The sequence below is a fragment of the Lithobates pipiens genome, unplaced genomic scaffold, assembly GCF_037356315.1.
Source record: "Lithobates pipiens isolate NorthernLeopardFrog02 unplaced genomic scaffold, aLitPip1_a1.2 Scaffold_19, whole genome shotgun sequence".
Taxonomy (NCBI): Eukaryota; Metazoa; Chordata; class Amphibia; order Anura; family Ranidae; genus Lithobates; species Lithobates pipiens.
The window spans coordinates 23,971,077-23,994,050 of NW_027507764.1; the positions used below are offsets into that span (position 1 = coordinate 23,971,077).

General features: G+C 42.0%; 1 protein-coding gene across 1 annotated transcript; it reads right to left on the reverse strand.

Moving 5' to 3' along the window:
• Nucleotides 1-151: 151 nt before the first annotated feature.
• Nucleotides 152-22,725, reverse strand: LOC143997949 (serine/threonine-protein kinase SBK1-like). The gene is made up of 4 exons (XM_077493764.1): nt 22,666-22,725; nt 7,454-7,622; nt 1,763-1,965; nt 152-883 (listed from the first exon to the last, which is right to left on the reverse strand). The coding sequence occupies exons 1-4, from the start codon at nt 22,723-22,725 to the stop codon at nt 152-154; spliced, it is 1,164 nt and encodes a 387-aa protein (XP_077349890.1).
• Between the last annotated feature and the right edge of the window lie 249 nt (nt 22,726-22,974).

A 22,974-nucleotide genomic window follows, 5' to 3' on the forward strand; every position in this document is an offset into this window, starting at 1 on the left:
AAGGACATAAGCCTGTGCCAGCCCCTGCTACCTCCTTAGTAACCATTGACAATGAAAAGCTGTCAGATTTGTCCACGTCAAAGGCCTTAAGAATTCGGTGTTAAGACAAACATCTGAACAGCCAGTGTTCAGTCTGAACTTGCATTCTGACTTATTTATCAAACATGATTGGTGTCTCTACCATGTTGTCCTGCTGTGGCTCTAGAGTCATCTCTGTCTGAGATTCAGAAGCCTCTGTGGACAAGAGGCAAGACATGTTGCTGACAGTTGATGTGACGGAAATGGGTTGTACTGAGGAGCTGCTTTCTATGGAATTCTCATCTTCTTTCCTTGTGGCTGAATCTGGGGTCTCTTCTTTCCAGCTTTCACTCATGTATTTTAGGACTTCCACACTTTGACTTCTTTTCGTATAGTTAATGGCCAAAAGATCAATAAACATCCTTCGTATCCCAGTGGGAACCTTGCTCCATGCTTCAGGAGGACTATCCATCTTGACGCTGTTTTGCCAGACAACAAAACTTTTATATTCTTCATCATTAGTCATGGCCACCTGCCATGGAGACTCTCCTGTAAGTAGGCAGTAAATGAGTACGCCAAATGCCCACACATCAAGGCTGTCATCTATAGTTAAACCATCAGACATGGTCATTGTACACATTTCAGGGGCCATGAAGGGAATGCTGCCAACTTTAGTTCTAATCACCGTCCCTTTGACCCCAGCAAAGCCAAAGTCTGTGAGCTTGATGCAATGGCACTCCCGGTCAAACACTAAAATATTTTCTGGCTTCATATCCATATGTACCAGTCCTTTATCTGCTATGAATTCGAGAGCATTGGAGATCTGCACAGCACATCTCTTTACTGCATCTTCTGGAATTCCCACCTAAAAAAAAAAATAAAAAAATTAAAAAATAGTTCATGTAGGGTAGACTATACGAAAAAAAATGCAGAATGCTTATCCAGAAACAAAAAAGTATATAAATTGGAACGTATAGGTAATGTATATTTTAAGGGATTATATATTGTCTTATAGAATATATTCCCTAAGGAGATTCACCTTCTCAAAATATCCCAGTGACCATTAATTAATAGAAAGTGATAGAAAATGAAATTTTTTTTAGAGTTTGTAAGATTCACACATGGATTTTGTTTGCTCGTGTGTCGAAAAATAGAGCTTCTGCTCACTTTCTGTTACATCACTGGGACAGGAAGTGAATGGAAATCTCCCCAAAGGATACTGATAACATAAAATAAATTGACAGGTGTTTTATCTTTACTCTAAGCCCTGGTACACACGGTCAGAGAATCCATCGGAATGTGTCCTATCGGACCGTGTTGTCGGATAATCCGTCTGTGTGGTATGCATCGGACTGATTCCGTTGGAATATCCGTCGGACCCAATTTTCCAATTTGTTGGAAATATTTTCCGACCAACTGGTTCGATCGGACATACTCCGTTCATGTGTAGAGAATTTTGATCGGACCAAGTGCCACGCATTCTCAGATCAAATTCCTACATCAAAGCTATTGGCTACTAGCGTGAACGTAGTCCCATCGTAATGAAATTACATCATCACGTTCTGAAAGATCGGATTTTTCGACAACTTAGTCCGACCGTGTGTATGCAACAGTTTCGGACAAGACCCGATGGACAAAATCCGACGGATTTGGTTGTCGAAATCTCTGCCCGTGTGTACAGGGGCTAAGATACAAGTATTGCAAAAGTTGTTTTTCTTAGTTTTGGATATCGTAGTGTACTTACATTTGGTATAATCAAGGAGAACAGATCCCCAACAGGGGCCAGTTCTTGGGCAAACACAAAGTAGTCGGTGGTGGTGAAGGCGGTGCCACAGCATCCGATGATGTTGGGATGAGACGAAAGTAAGAATGAAATACTGAACTCCCGGAGGAAAGACTCCTGACTGGTTCTGTTTTTATCCATGACCTTCAACGCCATTCTGTGGTCTTTGAAAAAATAAATAAAAAAATTACCTTAAATCAAGCAAAGTTTTTTTTTCTTAAACTAAATCAGCACACAGTTGTACAGCAACCTTTCCTATACTGACATTTCTTACTCTGATTTCACGGCACACTTCTCACAAGCCTGAGAAAAGCCTGTGGTGCTTGTGCTCCTGGATTGGCAGGCCAAGGGTGCCAGAAAAACTCACTGTGGGGTAACTAATTGTGTTTTAAGCATGGCACCTTGGTCTCAGCACCCTTGCACATTTTTTTTCAAACCGGCCTCCTAGGCTGTGCCCAGAGACATTTTCATACCGGCCAGAGAATAAACCATTATCTTCCACTTTGACACCCCCAAAGCACTTTGTAATTTTGCACTTTTCTTTTAAACTTTACACATGAATTTTTACTAAGTACCGATTAATAGGGTGTAGGCCCTCAGACTTACCCTGGAGTCTTTGGGTTGTGCACTTGGCCTCATGGTTAGGGTTCTCCCCCTCTTAGGAGGTCTCTCTCCAGGGGGCCCCATCTAGTACTTGGATGACTTTGCTTCTGCGGGTCCCCTGAAGAATCGGGTCTGTCTGATTTTGGGCGTGTGAACTCGGAGTACCTCAGTACACGTCAGGAGTCTTGCACCCCGGGGGAACAAGGCCGGGATTCTTTCTCTTAAGAGGAGGACTGTGTAGACTTTTTTTGTGTGCTTCATTTTTTATTGCACCTGGTGTTGAATATGTGCAGTGCAATACGTAGCCAAAAAATATAAATAAGTAAATAACCCCCTCAGCCTGATTATTTCTGGCCCAATTCTTTCATTTATTAGATTTCTATTCTATTAATAATGGAGGCTCAGTGTTACATGTGGTCATAACCTAGGGCGGTCTACATGCAAATACAGCCTGTCTAGGAATGTCCACTCCTCCAGACATCAAGTAATTTTGATATCTATGCAGCCTCTCCCAAGAGCAAGCCCACTACCATAAATAATTTTACTAACACATATTAATGCTGTAATAAATGTTATCATTTGGCCATGTTTGCCAACAGTATATACTGTCTGTTTTCCATTAAGAGAGTTGCACAGGGGTTCTACTTTACTGCTCCTTTGTAGTCTTAAGCCTCGTACACACAATCGGATTTTCCGAAGACAAAACCTCTGACTTTTGTCCGAAGGCGTGTGCCTGGATTTTGTCTTGCATACAAACGGCAAGGAATTGTCAGCCAACAAACACGAACATAGTGAAGTACTACGTGGTTTTTCAACTCTTTAGTGCCACCCTTTGGGCTACTTCTGCTAATTTTGTGTTAGTAGAAGTTTGTTAAGTGTTGATTCACGCTTTTCAGAACGCGCTTTTCAGTATGCGCTTTTCATTTTGTGCTTTTCAGTTAGTTTCTGAATGGCCGTCCGTCAACCAAACATGTTGCTGAATCAGAGGAGATAATGTGTTCTTTATTATCGGCCTTGGAGTTATTGCTTTGACCCAAGTCCAGTCCAGGAACAGGAGGAGGAGGAGTTCTTGGACCAAAAATTGGTTGCTTTATTAATCATGACCAATTATGTCATATGCCTTTGCTGTGGGAGCTCCAGGAGAATAATCTGGATGATTTTCGGAATTATGTTCGTATGACGAACCATTGCTTTCACCAACTCTTGGCATTGTTGACCCCCTATATTAAGAAGCAGGACACATACATGAGGCTTTTCTTTTATTTTTGGTTTGAATAATAATGATTTTATTTGTTATATTTTCTATATTTTTGGATGCATAGAATGCACTTTTTGGTGAAGTTCTATTGGCAGATAGCATGTCTAATTTTACTTGTTTTCTTTTTTTAATGCACAATAAAAAATAGTGTAGAATAATACTTGGCTGTGTGTTTTACTTCAAATGACAGTTTGGGAGTGGGCAGTTACATTTAAAAAAAATACAATGTAAAATTGACAAGGGACACCAACATAGTTGTATCTTTGATCTTAAAAACTACAGGATAATGGTGGTAACTTGCCCAAAAAACAAAAAACATAATTTTATTCTTGATATCACTAGAGATAAAATCCTTTGACAATGTGTTTGCAATAACTCCATCAGTATCACCAGCAAAGCAGCTTCATTATTATCCCGTTAAGGAAGAGAATTGTGCGCTGCATTTCCAGATTTCATAATTTTCCATGTCATGAATGTTAATTCTCCAGTACGAACGCTAGTTCACAAGACCGACCGTTTCCGGCTCATTCTTGCTTCCTAGAATACGTGTTTGTACTTTGGACTTTTGTCTGACGGACTTGTGTACAGAAGCTCGGAAAATCCACAACACACAAAATTTTAAAACCTACTAGCCAACATTTGTCCGCAGAAAATTGTCCGATGGAGTGTAACAAATGGTCAGATTTTCCGCCAACAGCCTGTCATCACACATTTCCCGTCGGAAAATCCGATCGTGTGTACGAGGCTTTACTCTAAAATAAATTAGTCTAAAAAAGTCTAGGTCTTGCAGATCAAAATTTACATGCATTTACCTTTGAATGTTTGTAGAGAATTTAGAAATAGTGGTTGGTACAGATGAGCTCAGTGTTCAATCCGAACATAAGCTCAGACCAAACACTGACTGTTGAGATGAATGCCAAACATTAGGGACAGGGGTCCCTCCTGGTAAGGTACTCCCAAAATGTTGAGGGCATGTGGCCTGGTAAGGTTTAGAAGAGGAAGCACACACTCGTCTCCCCCTCAGATTAACCACTTAAGGGCCAACCCCACGTACATATACTTCGGTAGGGCGGCCCTTAACCACTTCCCACCCGGCCAATGCATATATACGGCCGGGTGGGAGCCGTCTACTTCTGATAGGATGTTCAGGAACGTCCTTCAGGAGTAGCGGGATCGCCCGCGCAGCGGCACGATCCCGATGTGCTCGTGTCACCCGGACACGGCACATCTCAGATCGGCAGGAGGGCTCTGTTATTGGCCCTCCTGATCACATGACGGCCGTGTCCAATCACGGCCGTCATGTGATGTAAACAAACAGCCGGTTGCTAGGCAATCGGCTCCTCCTCTCCTCACACGGAAGTCATCGCTGAGGAGAGCAGATCGCTGCAGCCGGCTGATGATCAGTGAGTATGAGCTGTTTTTACAGCTTTTTACTCACTGATCATCAGTCTAATGTAAACACACAACACACCACACAGTGTAAACACAGTCCCCACATATGTCCCCATAACACACATGTCCCCAAAACATACATGTCCCCAAAACATACATGTCCCCAAATAATAAAAACACATGTCCCTAATAATAAAAACATGTCCCCCACATATGTCCCACTAAAATCACATGTCCCAATGATTATCTGCACACATATGTACGTGATCACCTGCACACATATGTACATGATCATTTGCATACATATGTCCGTGATCACACAAACCAATTATTATACACTTAACTGAATTTTTTTTACCAAAAACATGTAGCAGAATACATTTTGGCTTAAATTTATGACAAAATTTGATTTTATTGGATTTCTTTTAAAATAGAAAAAAGAAAATAGTTTTTTTTCCAAATTTCCGCTTTTTTTGCACTTATATCGCAAAAAAAAAACGGAATCGTGAATAAATACCACCAAAATAAAGCTCTATTTCTGCGAACAAAATGATAAAAATGTAATTTGGGTACAGTGTAGCATGACCGCGCAATTGTCACTGAAAGCGCTAGAGCGTTGAAAGCTGAAAATTGGGCTGGGAAGGAAGGGGGCGAAAGTGCCCTGTATTGAAGTGGTTAAGTGCAAAATCACATATCTGTACGTGATTTCTTAGATTGGCTCTGGGTCGCGCGCACCGCCGGAGGAGCGCTCCCGCTGTGATTGGAAACAGTGGGCGTGATGGCCGGCGGGACAAACCAATCAGAAGCAGAATGGTCATCTGCCTATGTAAACAAGGCAGACCGCTGTTCTCTCAGAGAAAGAGAGAGAGAGAGAGAGAGAGAGAGAGAGAGAGATTTTTTTGTTACTGCTAATCAGGAACACAGATGTCTCTCTTCTTCCAGTCAGACCATCCCCCACACAGTTAGAAATCACTGCCTAGGGAGCCCACTTAACCCTTTTGATTGCCCCCTGATGTTAACCACTTCCCTGCCAGTGCCATTTATACAGTGACAGTGCATTTTTTTTTAGCACTGACCACAGTATTGGTTTCACCGGTCCGCAAAAAAGTGTCAGATTTGTCTGCTGCAATGTCGCAGTCCCGCTAAGAACCACAGATCCCCACCATTACTGGTAAAACCAATAAAAAAAGTCCATAAATATATCCCATAGTATGTAGATGCTATAAACTTTTGCCCAAACCAATCAATATACGTTTTTTTTGGTAGTTTTTTTTTTTTTGCCAAAAATATGTAGAATACAAATCGGCCTAAATTAAATGAAGAAATTCATTTTTTTTATTATTGGATATGTTTTATAGCAGAAAGTAAAAAATATATATTTTCTTTCCAAATTTTTCGGTCTTTTTTTGTTTATAGTGCAAAAAACTTTGAGCCTGATCAAATACCACCAAAAGAAATGTCTATTTTTTTCTTTTCTTCTTTTTTTTAAAGCACACAAATACCTCCAAATGCCCCCAAAACACAGACTCTTTGAGGTGTCTGTGTGCTTTTTGTTTTCTTAAAAGTTTTAACATTCCTGGCAATTGATATGTCATTCCCATTTTTTTTTTTGGTTTTATTAGTAAAGCCGCGTACACACGAGCGGACTTTTCAACATCCAAAGTCCGACGGACTGATTCCGTCAGACTATTCGATCGTGTGTGGGCTGCAATGGACTTTTGACTCGCCAAAGTCTGAAGGACTTTAGAATATGGAACATGCTTCAAATTTTTCCGAAAGAACTCCGCCGGACCCGGTCCCCTTCGAAAACTCCGCTCGTGTGTATGCTATTCCGACGGACTAAAACCGACGCTAGGGCAGCTATTGGCTACTGGCTATGAACTTCCTTATTCGAATCCAGTCGTACGTCATCACGTTCGAATCCGTCGGAGTTTAGTGTGATTGTGTGTGGCCAAGTCCGCTCAGCCGAAAAGTCCGTCAGAACTCTGTCGGAACTCCGGCAGAACTCCTTCGGAAGTCTGTCGGACATAAGTTCTGTCGTGTGTACGGGGCTTTAGAGTCAGTGTTTCTGCAGGGATTTCTATACGTCACCGAGATGAGACCCTTCACAGGCAGGGTTAAAACACCGCCAAATATGTTATTTAAGGGAATTGCATATTTTTAATGTTTAACTTTAATTTTAATAAAAGACTGTTCCTGGTCAAATGGAATTAAAAAAAAATACATTGATTATGTATGTATTCTTCTTGCTTATTAGCCCACAAAATGGGCATTTTCAATTGGAACTAGACAAATTTGTAAGAGTCGACCTCTGAGCTTCTTTGAAGTTTGCTGAACCTCTGCCAAACCGAACCCAGTACTGTTGGGCTCATTACTCGCAGTTTGATGAATTCACTCACCTGTTTTCCTGTCCTTCGCCAAAAATACTTTTCCATAACCTCCTTTGCCAAGCTCCTTCACAATGAGGAAGTACTCCTCTAAGTCTATCTGATGTAGACTATGTGAGGAGAAGGAGACCAGTCTATCCAGAAGACCTTCTACATCATGGTCAATGGAGGCCATAGTGTCCTGGAAAGCAACAAAAAAATGTTAAAGTAAGAAGCAGAAAACAATTCTTTAATGAGAAACTATAGGAATGTATCTAATTTGAAAATGGTTACCCGCTGTTTTACAGTATCTCACAAAAGTGAGTACACCCCTAAGTGAAAATGTCCAAATTGGGCCCAAAGTGTCAATATTTTGTGTGGCCAAAATTATTTTCCAGCACTGCCTTAACCCTCTTGGGTATGGGGTTCACCAGAGCTTCACAGGTTGCCACTGGAGTCCTCTTCCACTCCTCCATGACGACAATACGAAGCTGGTGGATGTTGGAGACCTTGCGCTCCTCCACCTTCTGTTTGAGGATTTCCCACAGATGATCAATATGGTTTAGGTCTGGAGACATGCTTGGCCAGTCTGTCACCTTTACTCTTAGCTTCTTTAGCAAGGCAGTGGTCATCTTGGAGGTGTGTTTGGGGTTGTTATGTTGGAATACTGCCCTGCGGCCCAGTCTCTGAAGGGAGGGGATCATGCTCTGCTTCAGTATGTCACAGTACATGTTGACATTCATGGTTCCCTCAATGATCTGTAGCTCCCCAGTGCCGGCAGCACTCATGCAGCCCCAGACCATGACACTCCCACCACCATGCTTGACTGTAGGCAAGACACACTTGTCTTTATACTCCTCACCTGGTTTCCACCACACACACTTGACACCATCTGAACCAAATAAGATTATCTTGGTCTCAGGACATGGTTCCAGTATTCCAGTAATCCATGTCCTTAGTCTGCTTGTCTTCAGCAAACTGTTTTTGCGGGCTTTCTTTTGCCTCATCTTTAGAAGAGGCTTCTTTCTGGGATAACAGTCATGCAGACTTTGATTTGATGCAGTGTATGGCGTATGGTCTGAGCACTGACAGGCTGACCCCCATCCCTTCAACCTCTGCAGCAATGCTGGCAGAACTCATACGTCTATTTCCCAAAGACAACCTCTGGATATGACTCAACACTACCGCTACCACCCCATCAACACTACCGTTGCCACCCCTTACGCAACACCACCGCTGCCACTGATGGGGGGGCCCTTCATGATTTCTTGCACTGGGGCCCTGAAGTTTCTAGTTACGCCTCTGCCAGCACATCATTATTCACATGACTTAGTGGCCAGCTCTCATTAACCTAATCAAATTAGATTAGTCCTCTGTGGATTGGATACTTTCATATGTTTAATTGAAATTATTCATATTTTCAATTGTAATATATCCTTACTCTTTTACACACAAAGTTTTAATGAGGTAATTGCAGTTTGTGGTTGAAAATTTGAAATAGTCCAGTGTTACAGGGCTTCTCCATGTCAATGACTCAACGTATGCACAACACAAGCCGGTCACCCCTATCGATCATATAACAATGGAAGACGTTGAATCTGGCATATGGAGACAAAGGAAGGTTTGCCCCAATTATTTAAATAAACGGTGTTGTAGAACTTCTCCCAGTCTATTGTCTTTTATTTAGGATCTTATCTGGAACTAACTGAATACCCCATTTTCATTTGCTCACATACAGTGAGCTATCTGATCCTAGGATGTGGGAATATAACTAACCATACAGTTAGATCGCACACCTATTAACGCCAACCTATGCAACATATACCGAACATTACTTACATCTTATATTTATAGTTTATCCACAAATATGTCATTAGAGAACCATCACCTTTTGTATTGATCAGTAAAATAAAGACTTTCACCCAGACAGACTTGTGTGGTAAACGAGTGACATAAGATGAAGTATACCATCGAAGTAAAATATAGAAATCCCGATAGGCATCATTTTGATGTTCCTCATCACCTCACCTCCTCAGAATCCTGAGAAAATTACAAAATGTTGTTCAGTTGCTTCCAACTGTATTTATGGCGCTTTGTCTTTCTCAACCACTACATGGAAATGTGAGGACTATGAACAGAATCCACTGGATTCAATCTTGAGCAACCGTGGTAGAGGCAGCTAAGAGGTGTTAGCCCTTGTACATGTGGTCGGAGATTCCGATGGAATGTGTCCGATCGGACCGTTTTGTCAGATATTCTGACTGTGTGTGGTCTCCATTGGACTGTTTCCATCGGAGTATCCGACGGACCAAGTTTTCCAACTTGTTGGTAAAATTTTCCGACAAAATGCTCCGATCGGACATACCCCGATCATGTGTAGAGAATTCCGATCGGACAAAGTGCCACGCATGCTCAGATCAAATTCCTACACCAACGCTATTGGCTACTAGCGTGAACGTAGTCCCGTCGTAACGAAATAACGTCATCACGTCGGATTTTCCCACAACTTTGTCCGACCGCGTGTATACAACAAAATCCATCGGACAAAATCCGACGGATATGGCTGCCGGAATGTCCGACCGTGTGTACAAGGGCTAAGAGGGAATCATGATTAGCCAGCTCAGTAGATCTTCCCTATTTAGGAGTGCAAGCTTCTTTAGGATCTTCCAGCAATTCGTGTGCAGTTGAATTCTTTAACATTGCCATGTTGTCTCAGCACAATGCACATGTTTTATTATTTTTTCTAAAAAACGGAGGCATTTGTATCTCAAAAAAAATTTATAATATATTAATTTTATTACATTGGGTGGGTCATATATCAAAATGCTGACTGAATGTGTAAGCTCTTCCAGACAACCAAAACATATTCACAGAAGCAGATCGACCACAATAATAAAATAAATAATGAACATAGTTTGGCATTGATGAAATGGTGTATCTGCTCCCAGCAGCTGCTCGGTGACCCAATATTTTGGGCAGATACTGCAATTAAAAGATTAAAAATATACCATAAGGATGAACTACAAGAGATACTTGCCTTTCCTGTGGCCAACAAGCTATGCCGAGTTTCCAGGTTCATTACACAAATTCAGGAGGATGAACACAGAGCTCAACCAGGTAAGGAGCACATTTTTAATCAGAGCCATCATGTGAAATATGGAAAATGGTTGCCTCACCTTTTGTACCCAGTACCAGACAGCAGAGGCCATGCTAAAGGCCATCAGAAGATATTAGTGACTCTTCCCAAAAACTGTGAAGTCCCATAATGATCCACGATAACCATGAGTGATGTCATACCATCCAAAAACTCAAGTCACATCACTTTTTGAAGGGAATGCTCAGTGAGATCATTATCTTAGCCCTTGTACACACGGTCGGACATTCTGACAACCAAATCCATTGGATTTTGTCCGACGGATTTCGTCCGAAACTGTTGCATACACACGTTCGGACAAAGTTGTCGGAAAATCCGATTGTACATAACGTGATGACGTTATTTCGTTAGGACGGGACAACGTTCAGGCTAGTAGCCAATAGCTTTGGTCTAGGAATTTGATCTGAGCATGTGTGGCACTTTGTCCGGCGGAGTAGGCTACACAGGATCGGAGTATGTCCGATCGGAGCATTTTGTCGGAAAATTTTACTGACAAGTTGGAAAAGCCGGTCCGTCGGATATTCCGATGGAAACAGTCCGATGGAGACCACACACAGTCGGAATATCCGACAAAACGGTCCGATAGGACACATTCCGTCGGAATATCCGACAAAACGGTCCGATAGGACACATTCCGTCGGAATCTCCGACCGTGTGTACAAGGCCTAAGATGTTGTACTCACATTTGGAGAGAGAGTCTTTCACAGCAAAGAAATCAGCACTGTCCAGTCAATTGTTTGTCATACAGATTGGAATATACTTGTAATAGGAGCTTTAGAATAATTATATATTACTTGACCACCAAAATACATTTGTTTCTCTTGTATTATATCACAGAAATTATCCCCTCACCCTTTATTACATATCCTGTATTAGGCTGATTATGGTAAGCCTCCAATGACTGTCCAGTCTTCTGTATACATTATATTACATATTATCCTGCCCTGAACCTCAACTCATTACCTCTTTTCTCAGTTTTTCAAATATAAATTTTTATATATTTGTTGCATACTCCTCATAAACCTACTGAAAGATCAGAATGTTCATCAAATAATAAAGATCCATTGATTGGTTAGATAAAAGTGACCTTACCTTGATGTGGTGGGAAATAAGCTGTAATGGAGTTGGGTTACCTTCTCTGAGTATTCAGTTCCACTGCGGATCAACACCGGACACCGTCACCAAATCTCCAGCTGTGCTTTAGTAGATGAGTATACTGGAACCTCTGGAAGTAGTCACTGAACAGGGGAGGGAGAGGCCCGCTTTATACAAGGGAGATGGGTGGGGCAGGCAGAGAATGAAGAGTTTCTATTGGCTGAATGCTAATGGGTATGTTGTGTAAATAACCCCGGATTGTTCTTACTGATTTGCATTTAAAGAGGTTTTCTAGAGAATAGGTGATAGGATTAAACACACCAAAACTTTTATGAGTTTTAAAATTAGAATTTGCCATTTTATAGCTAATATGATGGAATGTTTTTTTTTATATTTCTAAGTTTTTTGTTTTTTACCTGATTGTAGACTGAATAATTAATACAAGGAGGAAATTCAACCGGATACTTTGAGAAAGAAAAAAAAAAATATTGTAACATTGGCTGTAGGTTCTTTCTGGTTCATTGATACCATTATGTTCTATTTCCAGTAACATTGTACACCAATGGATTTAGTTTAAATACAACTATTAAAAAAAAAAAAGAAAAAGAAAAATGAGCATAAACATTTTTAACAGTCTAAATGATAGGTTGATGGGGATTAAAGGGACCTATCTGTATAGGAATATCAAAACCTGCTGCTTCTGAGTGCCATACAAAACAACTGGGTTAGATATAATTACTCTAAACCAGGGCTTGACAAATTTGCTTGGAATCTAGGAGCCAGCTTAAAAAGTTAGGAGCCAGGTCGGTAACGGCGATCCGGACCTGTCCCTGGCCTGACATGGAGACGAGTGAGGGGAAGATAGCGCCGCAGCCCCCCCCCCCCCCGTCTCCAAGTCATTGCCCATAGCTCTTAGAGGGACATTTTATTTATTTATTTTTTTCAAATGACATTTTTTTTTTTAATTGCATTTTAGTGTAAATATGAGATCTGAGGTCTCTCTGACCCCAGATCTCATATTTAAGATGTCATGCTTTTTCTATTACAAGGGATTTTTACATTCCTTGTAATAAGAATAAAAGTGACAACATTTTTTTTTAAAAGAACAGTGAAAAAATAAAAATAAAAAAGTTTAAAATAAGAAAGAAAACATTTTTTTTAAATGCGCCCTGTCCCGCCTGCATATGAAAGCGGTGTTCAAACCACACATAGGAGGTATCGCCGTGATCGGTAGAGCGAGAGCAATAATTCTAGCCCTAGACCTCCTCTGTAACTCAAAACATGCAACCTGTAGAATTTTTTTGAACGTTGCCTATGGAGATTTTAAAGGGTAAAAGTTTGTCGCCATTCCATGAGCGGGTGCAATTTTGAAGTGTGACATGTTGGGTATCAATTTACTCGGCGTAACATTATCTTTCACAATCTAAAAAAATAATTGGGCTAACTTTACTGTTGTCTTATTTTTTTTTATTAAATAAATAATTTTTCCCCAAAAAAAGTGCGCTTGTAAGTCCGCTGCGCAAATACGGTATGACAGACCGTATTGCAACAACCACCATTTTATTCTCTAGGGTGTTAGAATAAAAAATATATATAATGTTTAGGGGGTTCTAAATAAAGGGAAGGAGATAGGCAGGTAATAGAAAAACAGACAGAGAAAGCTCTATTAACCACTTAAGGACCGCCGTATTGCCATTGTACGTCATCACAATGGCACAGGCAGGCACAAGCACGTAGATGTACGTGCCTGCCTTCCAGCGGGTGGGGGGTCCGATCGGACCCCCTCCCGCTGGATACGGCGGTCCGTTTCCCTCCAGCAGCGATCCGTGATGAGGGGATGGCCGTTGGTTTCTGGCCACCCCCTCTGGATCGCTCCTGGCCAATGACGAACTTCCTCCCACTGTGTATTGTTTACACAGGAAGGAGGAAGTGATGTCATTCTCCTCGGGGCGGTCTTTTTGACCGGACTACGAGGAGAAGACTAATAGTAAGTGTGCACCAACACTACACTGACATGTAGGTACACACAGGCACACAAACCCCCCCCTGATCGCCCCCCGATCCGGGTTCGTATCCCAACCACAACACTACCTGCCTGGAGTTTTCATGTTCTCCCTGTGCCTGAGTTAGTTTCCTCTGGGTACTCTGGTTTCCTCCCACACTCCAAAGACATGCAGGTAGGTTAATTGGCTTCTGTCCAAAATCGGCCCTAGTATATGAATGGGGACCTTGGACTGTGGGCTCCTTGAAGGTAGGGACCGATGTGAGTGTGCAATGTACAGGTATGGGGACAATTGTAGACACTCACTCAGGATGGACTGGTGTCTTTATTCAACCTTACTAACTATGTATATGTAACTATGTAGCATTTGTTTTGGTTGATTTTGTAGTATGACACTTCTGAGAAATTTTATAGAGCTGAATTTACTGCTGGTAAAGACAAATCAGGTTTAGTTAAAGTCAATATAATGTCGTCGGCAAATAAGCCTAATTTATGTTTATCTTGGCCTATGGTAATACCTTTGATATATGGGGAGGAGCGTATATATTCCGCTAGAGGTCCTATTGCCAGGGAGAATATTATTGGGGATAAAGGGCAGCCCTGTCTGGTCCCCTTGGTTAAGGAGAAAGTTCTGGATATCATACCTGATGAGAAGACTTTTGCAGTGGGATGAATATATAACGCCATAATGGCAGAACGGATAAAGCCTTGAAAACCAAATTTGGATAGGGTTTTTGAAATATATTCTCAATGCATTTTATCGAATGCTTTCTCAGCATCTAATGCTAGGAGTAGAGAGGGCATTCGGTCATTATGTATCGTATTGATCATGTTTAACATTCTTCTGGTGCTATCGGGTGCCTGTTTCCCTTTAATGAATCCTACTTGGTCAGGTTTAATTAATGTGGGGGTAATATTAACCAATCTGTTGGCCAGTATTTTTGCATATATTTTAAGATCGGAATTTAGTAAAGACATGGGTCTATACTTTAACCGCTTAAGGACCGCCTCACACCGATGTACGTCGGCAGAATGGCATGGCTGGGCACAATCACGTACCTGTACGTTGCTCTTTAAGTGCCCAGCCATGGGTCGCGAGCGCACCGCCGGCGGCGCACTCGCGACCCGGTCCTGAGCTCTGTGACCGTGGCCGCGGGACCCGCGGACCCGATCGCCCCCCCGGTGTCCCGCGATCGGGTCACAGAGCTGAATAACGAGGAGAGGTAAGTGTAAACAAACCTCTACTCGTGCTTCCTACTGAGCCTGTCACTGATCGTCTGTTCCCTGTTATAGGGAAAGACAATGAGTGACTTCAGACGCTAAGCCACGCCCCCTACAGTTAAAAAAAAAATCACACACTTAACCCCTTCACTGCCAGTGACATTTTTACAGTAATCAGTGCATTTTTAATTGCAATGATTGCTGTATTAACCACTTAACGACCAGCGCACGCTGATGTACGTCCTATTTTTGAAGAGGGATATCTCTTCACAACCGAGATATCCATCTCTTCAGGCGCCGGTCATCTGTACGATAACGATGGTCTCCGCGGCAGGTTCACCACAAGATCACCATTATCGGCAGCGGGAGAGGTGCCACCCCCCCTCCCGCCGCCCTCCGCCGCTTACCGGAGCCGTCGGTAGTGGCGGAGGCGATCAGGTCCTCTTCCTAGCTGGGCATAGAGACAAGTGAGGCTAAGATGGCCCCCACTCGTCTCTATACCATAGGAGGGCGGAAGCGACGTCAAAACGTCACTTCCGTCCCCATACGTCTTAAAGGTATATTTATCATTTTTTCAAATAACTTTTTATTTTTTTCCCTTTACATTTAAGTCCAAATATGAGATCTGAGGAATGTTTGAGCCCAGATCTCATATTTATGAGGACCTGTCATGCTTTTTCCTATTACAAGGGATGTTTACATTCCTTGTAATAGGAATAAAAGTGATCCATTTTTTTTTTTAAACAGTATAAAATTAAATAAAATCAATTAAAATAAATAAGAAAAAAAAAAAGGTTTTAAAAACACCCCGTCACGACGAGCTTGCGCGCAGAAGCGAGCGCATACGTGATGAAATACGTATGAAAACGGCGGTCAAACCACACATGTGAGGTATCGCCGCGATCGGCAGAGCAAGAGCAATAATAAACGTAAAAAATGTAACCTGTAGAATTTTTTAAATGTCGCTTATGGAGATTTTTGAGGCTAAATGTTTGACGCCATTCCACGAGCGGGCACAATATTGAAGTGTGACATGTTGGGTATTAATTTACTCGGCGTACCATTATCTTTCACAATATAAAAAAAATTGGGCTAATTATACTGTTGTCTTATTTTTTTATTCAAAAAAGTGAATTTTTTCCAAAAAAAGTGCGCTTGTAAGACCGCTGCGCAAATACGATGTGAAAAAAAGTATTGCAATGACCGCCATTTTATTCTCTAGGGTGTTATAAAAAAAATATATAAAATGTTTGGGGGTTTTGAGTAATTTTCGAGCAAAAAAAACTGTTTTAAACATGTAAACACCGAGTCTGAAAAAGAGGCCTGGTCCTTAAGTGGTTAATGCCAATGGTCCCAAAAATGTGTCAAAATTGTCCAACGTGTCTCCCATAATGTCGCAGTCACAATAAAAAAATCGCTGATCGCCGCCATTACTAGTAAAAAAAAATATTAATAAAAATGCCATAAAACGATCCCCTATTTTGTAGACGCTATAACTTTTGCGCAAACCAATCAATAAACGCTTATTGCAATTTTTTTTACCAAAAATATGTAGATGAATACGTATTGGCCTAAACTGAGGGAAAAAACTTTTTTTATATATATTCTTGGGTATATTTATTGTAGCAAAATGTACAAAAAATAATGTTTTTTTTTTTTTCAAAATTGTCGCTCTTTTTTTGTTTATGGCGCAAAAAATAAAAACTGCAGGGGTGATCAAATACCACCAAAAGAAATCTCTATTTGTGGGGAAAAAAAAGGATGCCAATTTTGTTTGGGAGCTACGTCACACGACCGCGCGAATTGTCAGTTAAAGCGGCGCAGTGGTGAATCACAAAAAAAGGGGCTTGGTCCTTTAGCTGGAAAATGGTCCGGGGCTTAAGTGGTTAAGGGGAACAAAAATATTACAGTGCACACATGCAAAAAATTTACCTCCAGCAAGGCTAGGATAGGGTTTTTGAAATATATTCTCAATGCATTCTATTGAATGCTTTCTCAGCATCTAATGCTAGGAGTAGAGAGGGCATTCGGTCATTATGTATCGTATTGATCATGTTTAACATCCTTCTGGTGCTATCGGGTGCCTGTCTCCAGGCCCGGACTGGCCATAGGGCAGACCGGGCATTTTCCCGGTGGGCCGGGGGCCGCCGGGCCGCTGGGCTGCATGTCTGCATCCTTGGGATATGCAGAGCCAGCCGCGGGCTCTGACACGCAGGGCCGGTGTTCTAACACCGACCGCTTATGTTCGGCCAGTGGTGTACTAAGTGCTGTATAATGTATTTGTGCTTTGCAGTGGAGGGTGGGTGCGTGCGAGCCTCCTCGGCGCACTCGAGTGACACCTGTCGGCACATCAGGGGGCCGGGACCCGCAACGTTCCCCTTCTCTCTGGCACGGTGGCCGTGGCTCTGATCAGTCTCGGCTCGGCAAAGTGTAGCAGCCGCCTCTCCCTCCTCCTTTATGTCTACACAGGGGGAGGGGACTCGACATGCAGTCCTGCTTTGATCCAAGGTACATTATGGGTCTGAAGGGGGGGGGGGGGGGGTTTCTGTATTGTAGGGGGCCAGAAATTTAGGGGGTTCTGTAATGTGGGGGTGTATGTAATGTAGCGGGGGTACTGTAATGTAGGGATGTTCTGTAATGTGGGGGGGGTCTGTAATGTAGCAGGGTACTGTAATGTAGGGGGGGTCTGTAATGTGGGGGGGGTTCTGTAATGTGGGGGGGGTTCTGTAATGTAGGGGGGTCTGTATTGTTAGGGGGGTTCTGTAGTGTAGGGGGTTCTGTAGTGTAGAGGGTCTGTATTGTAGGGGGGTCTCTAATGTAGGGGGTCTGTAATGTAGGGGGTTCTGTATTGTAGGGAGGTCTGTAATGTGGGTGGCTCTCTAATATAGGGGGTGGTCTGTACTGTGGGAGGGGGTCTGTAATGTAGGGGGGGTTGTAATGTAGGGGCGTTCTGTAATGTAGGGGGGTTCTGTAATGTAGGGGGATCTGTAGAGTAGGGGGTCTGTAGAGTAGGGGGGTCTGTAATGTAGGGGGGTTCTGTATTGTTAGGGGGGTTCTGTAGTGTAGGAGGTCTGTAATGTAAGGGGGTTCTGTAGTGTAGGGGGCTGTAATGTAGGGGGGTTTGTATTATAGGGGGTTCTGTATTTTTGGGGGGTTCTGTATTGTAGGAGGGTTCTGTAATGTAGGAGGGTTCTGTAATTTAGGGGGGCTTCTGTAGTGGGGGGGGTCTGTAATGTAGGTGGGGGTTCTGTATTGTAGGGAGGGGGTTTGCACTGTAGGGAGGGGGTAAGGTGCTGAAACCCCACATCCCATCATCAACCGCCCCCACGAAGCGCCGCCGCCCCCCCAGGCTGCTTAGTCCAGAATGCCCAGGCCTTTTTTTTGTCCCAGTCCAGGCCTGCCTTTCTCCCTTTAACGAATCCTACTTGGTCAGGTTTAATTAATGTGGGGGTAATATTAACTAATCTGTTGGCCAGTATTTTTGCGTATATTGTAAGATCGGAATTAAGTAAAGATATGGGTGTATAATTTCAGGGGGGCGCAGGGTCTTTTCCTGCTTTTGGTAATGTTATTATTATGGCCTCTAGAAGTTCTTTAGAAAAGGTTTTTGAATGTGCCGCTTGGTTAAACATTTTGGACAGATATGGAGTTAAGGTGTCTTAGAAGGCCATGTACTATTCTGCTGATCGGCCATCAACTCCTGGTGCTTTATTTTTGGGTAAATCATTTATGACCTTTATAATTTCTTCATTGGAAATTTGTTTATTAAGCTGATCTAAAGACACGGGGTCAATGGAGGGTAGAGTGACATTGTCTAGGAATGCTTTAAATTTTGTTGGTGTAAGGTTGGGGGGTATTTTTATCATCTTTTAAGTTGTATAATGTCTCATAGTATTGTGAAAATGTGTCTACTATTTCCTGGGGATTGAGTATTACTTTGCTCAAGGTGTGGTGGATTAATTAAATTTTTTTGTTGATGAAGTTGAGACACTAGTAATTTACTCGCTCTATTACCTTGAGAGCAGTATTTAAAATTTTTGTTCTGTTTTCAACCACGTTGTTAATTTTTTCCAAGTATTTATCATGATCAGCAATTAGGAGTTCAGTTCTAATGCCCCATACACGCGGTCGGAAATTCCGACGGAAAAAGTCAGATCGGATTATGTTGTTGGAAAATCCGATAGAGCCCACACAGGGTCGGACTTTTTCTGTCGGAATTTCTGGATCTCAAATTTTCCGACCACAAAATCTGACCTGACTTTTTCCGAGCGCGTGTAGATAATTTCCGACGCACAAAGTGCCACGCATGCTCAGAAAAAAATTGGAGACGAAAGCTATTGGCTACTGGGTTCTACGTAGTCCCATTGTACGTATATTACGTCACCTCGTTAAGAACGATCGGAATTTCTGACAACTTTGTGCAACCGTGTGTATGCAAGACAATTTTTTAGGCAAAATCCGTCTGAAAAAATTTGACGGATTGTGTGGTCCGACCGTGTGTATGGGGCATAAGGTTACTAAGTTGGCGATCTAAATTTATATTGGGAGGTTTTTATGTGAGACTTCCAGATTGGATATATCCTTTAGTAGTGAGTTTATTTTGTTATTTTTACTTTTTTTTTTTTTTCCCCTGGCGGCTATTTGAATTAGCAGGCCCCTAGCATAGGCTTTGTGAGAACACCAAAATGTAGAGTCATTAACAGAGCTATTATCATTCATTATTCTAGAATAAGACTTATGAACATTAGAGAAAAAAGTAAAGTCCTTTTCTGTAGTGTGTAAACATCTCCAGGAATCATGCATATCTTCGCTGAAAAGATGTTGGCCATTCCTTTTCTGGGAGTTTTTCCTTTCTTAGATGTGTCCATGTCCGGATCCATTGGTGCATTAAAGAGGAAGTAAAGGGGGGAAAAAACACACCCTGTAAGGCAAGGGCATAATGAGCTAGTATGCATAGCATACTAGCTCATTATGAATAACTTACCTGAGAAAGAAGCCCCCGAAGAGGTCCTCCGTCTTCCTCTTCGCCGCTGCCATGTATCCCGGAGTGACTTCTGGGTCTCGCGGCTCCGGCGATTCGTCGATTCCCCGGAGCCGCGACGACTGTCTTTGGGTGGCTGTCTTTGGGTAAATATCTCCTAAACCGTATAGGTTTAGGAGATATTTCTTGGACCTACAGGTAAACCTTAAAGTGGTTGTAAACCCTTACAACCAACTTTGACCTACAGGTAAGCCTAGATTAAGGCTTACCTGTAGGTCCAAGAAATATCTCCTAAACCTATACGGTTTAGGAGATATTTACCCTAAGACAGCCACCGCTGTCTGCGGCGCACAGGGCAGGCCGAAGATCGAGGCGATATGCCGCGAGTGTCGGCTCCCGTGTGCGGGAGTGAAGTCATCGTGGCTCCGGCGAATCACGGCGCGGGAGCAGCGAGACCCGGAAGTCGCTCCGGGATACATGCATATCGCCGCGATCTTTGGCCTGCCCAGTGCGCCTGCGCGCTGCAGACAACGGTGGCTGTCTTCGGGTAAGTATCTCCTAAACCTTATAGGTTTAGGAGATATTTCTTGGACCTACAGGTAAGCCTTAATCTAAGCTTACCTGTAGGTCAGAGTGGTTTGTAAGGGTTTACAACCACTTTAAAGTCACCACAAACAATGAGATGCCCCTTCTGTATTTTTATTTTTTTTCTTGATCACCTAATAAAGTGGTGAGGGATTTTGTTGGGGGCGTAGATATTGACAATTGTGTATATTGCATTGTCTAATGAGGCTACCAAAATTATGAATTTTCCTTGGGCATCTGTTTTGATATAAATTTGTTAAAAATAGAAGATATCTTTTATAGCGTAATAACTCCGTTTTTTGGGTGTTGCTAGAGGTGAATATCTGTGTAAATTTATGGTGTATAAATGTGGGTGGGTTATCCTTAGCAAAGTGAGATTCTTGGATACAAACAACGTTGCTTCCAAATTTAATAGCGTCCGACCGGAGAGCTCTATATTTAAATGCCCTTCACGTTATCATTATGCTATTTTAACACAATGAAGAGGTCAATGACATATCATTTTTAATGTTTAAATAAGCTTTTACTAAAGCTCTACCCAACCAAATTTAATTTTTAGATTTTTTTCTTTGCTATATGTCCCTAAGGGCAGTGGCCAGTTCTGCAATAAATGGAATGTAAAGTGCCTGAAAAATGCCTCATCTGCAGTCCCAGTGTGGAAGCCCGAGTACTTTCACAATGGGGCGCTGCGCTGGCAGGGCGTTAAAAAAGTCCTGCAAGCAGCATCTTTGGGGCGCTTTAGGAGCAGTGTATACACCGCTCCTGAAGCGCCCCTGTCCATTGAAATCCATGGGCAGTGCCGCTGCAACGCTTTTAAACCTTTATTCGGCCAACTAGCGGGGATTAAAAGCGGCCCGCTAGTGACCGAAAAGCTCCTCTAAAACTATGGTAAAGCGCCACTTTACCACTAATGAGCCCGCGCTGTCAGTGTGAAAGGGCTCTAAAGGAAAGAGAAAAGGGAGAAAAGAAACACAATACCTTCTCAATGTACTTTAAAAAAAATTAAAAAAATTACACCCACTCCTCCAGACTGACATCCACCCATCAATACATTTCCCTAATTGCATAACTCCTCCAGTGTTGTCAGTTCAAACAGGAATTTGGGAGCTCACTGGATTTCTGGCAGGATCAGCGGGTATTTTTCTGCATGGCGAAAATCCAAGAGCCCCACCCAGTGCACAGGAGGAGTAACTACTTATGTACAAGTTACATTCCCCCATGTACCAGGCAGGGGTCTTGTTCAACCCCTGGAAATAGTCCAGACTTGTCATCTAAAAGATATTGTTGGAGTAAAATAAAGAAAATTATCTGTCAACAGCAAACATGAATATCGAATTAGTAATAAAAAACTCCACATAGTCAGTTCTAAATTTCTTCATTATAGATTGACTGAATATCCTGCAGTAAATAATAATATATGAGATGCTAAACATTGATAAGGTTACAGACACTGACTATAGAGGTGTTTTGTGTAAATTAGAAAACAGCCCTAGAATAGATCATCTTAGTTAATAAGACAATAATCAAAGGAATAGAGACCTAAATCATCCAAAAAGAAACCCTCCTTTACTGGTTCTACTCTTTTGATTTATACAAACCAAACTCAAGTTCCTATGAATTACTGCACAAAATATGTAAACATTGTTCTTGGCAATGTCATATTGAAATTAATCAGTAAATATTTTAAAATAATTAATCACAAAATGATAAGAAAATACCCAACAAGAGTCCTGCTATTACCATTGTAAGCTTGAAGACCTTTCATATCAACCTCCTTCATTTTAGTTTTGCTTTAATAATCATAACTGCAAGGCTGAGCCCCACCACTCTGAGAATGACTAACATAAGTTATATGTGCCATACCTTCCAACTTTCCGAGATGAAAGGGAAGGACACATAACACAAAGTATGTACACATAAAATGTGCCAGTCCCGTGTTTGCAATAGTTTAATCCCTGGATGAAAGATTTACTCCACCACAGCATTATTGGTAGTGGGATAGTACATTTCTTTGCAGAAGAGGGACAACTGAGTAGTACAGATTATTTCCAAAAAAAGTAATCTTGATATATGCTTTATGCACAGGAATATTATATATAGATACGAAATCAAGATGAAGAACTGCTAGTGTGACATGGCCCTAAAATTTGGAGTTGACTACAAAATACATATAGAATGTTATGATCAAATGATTCAAATTCACATACCTGAGAAAAGTAGAACATATGTGATGATGTTTCAGACGAGCCATCACCAATATTCCTCATCAAACATAAATTGGTGCCACTGACATGTGGTCCTTCTGTGGCTCTGGAATCATCTCAGACTGAGATACAGAAGGGTCGGTGGTCAGAAGGTAAGACAAGGTGCCGATACTTGATGAGATGGAGACCGTGCTCTGTGATGTGTTCACGTGGGAAGCCAATGTTGCCTCGGACTGGACTGAAGAAATCCTTTCAATGGAATCATCTTCCTCTTGTATTAAAGTTGACTCTGGAGTTTCTTCTTTCCAGCTT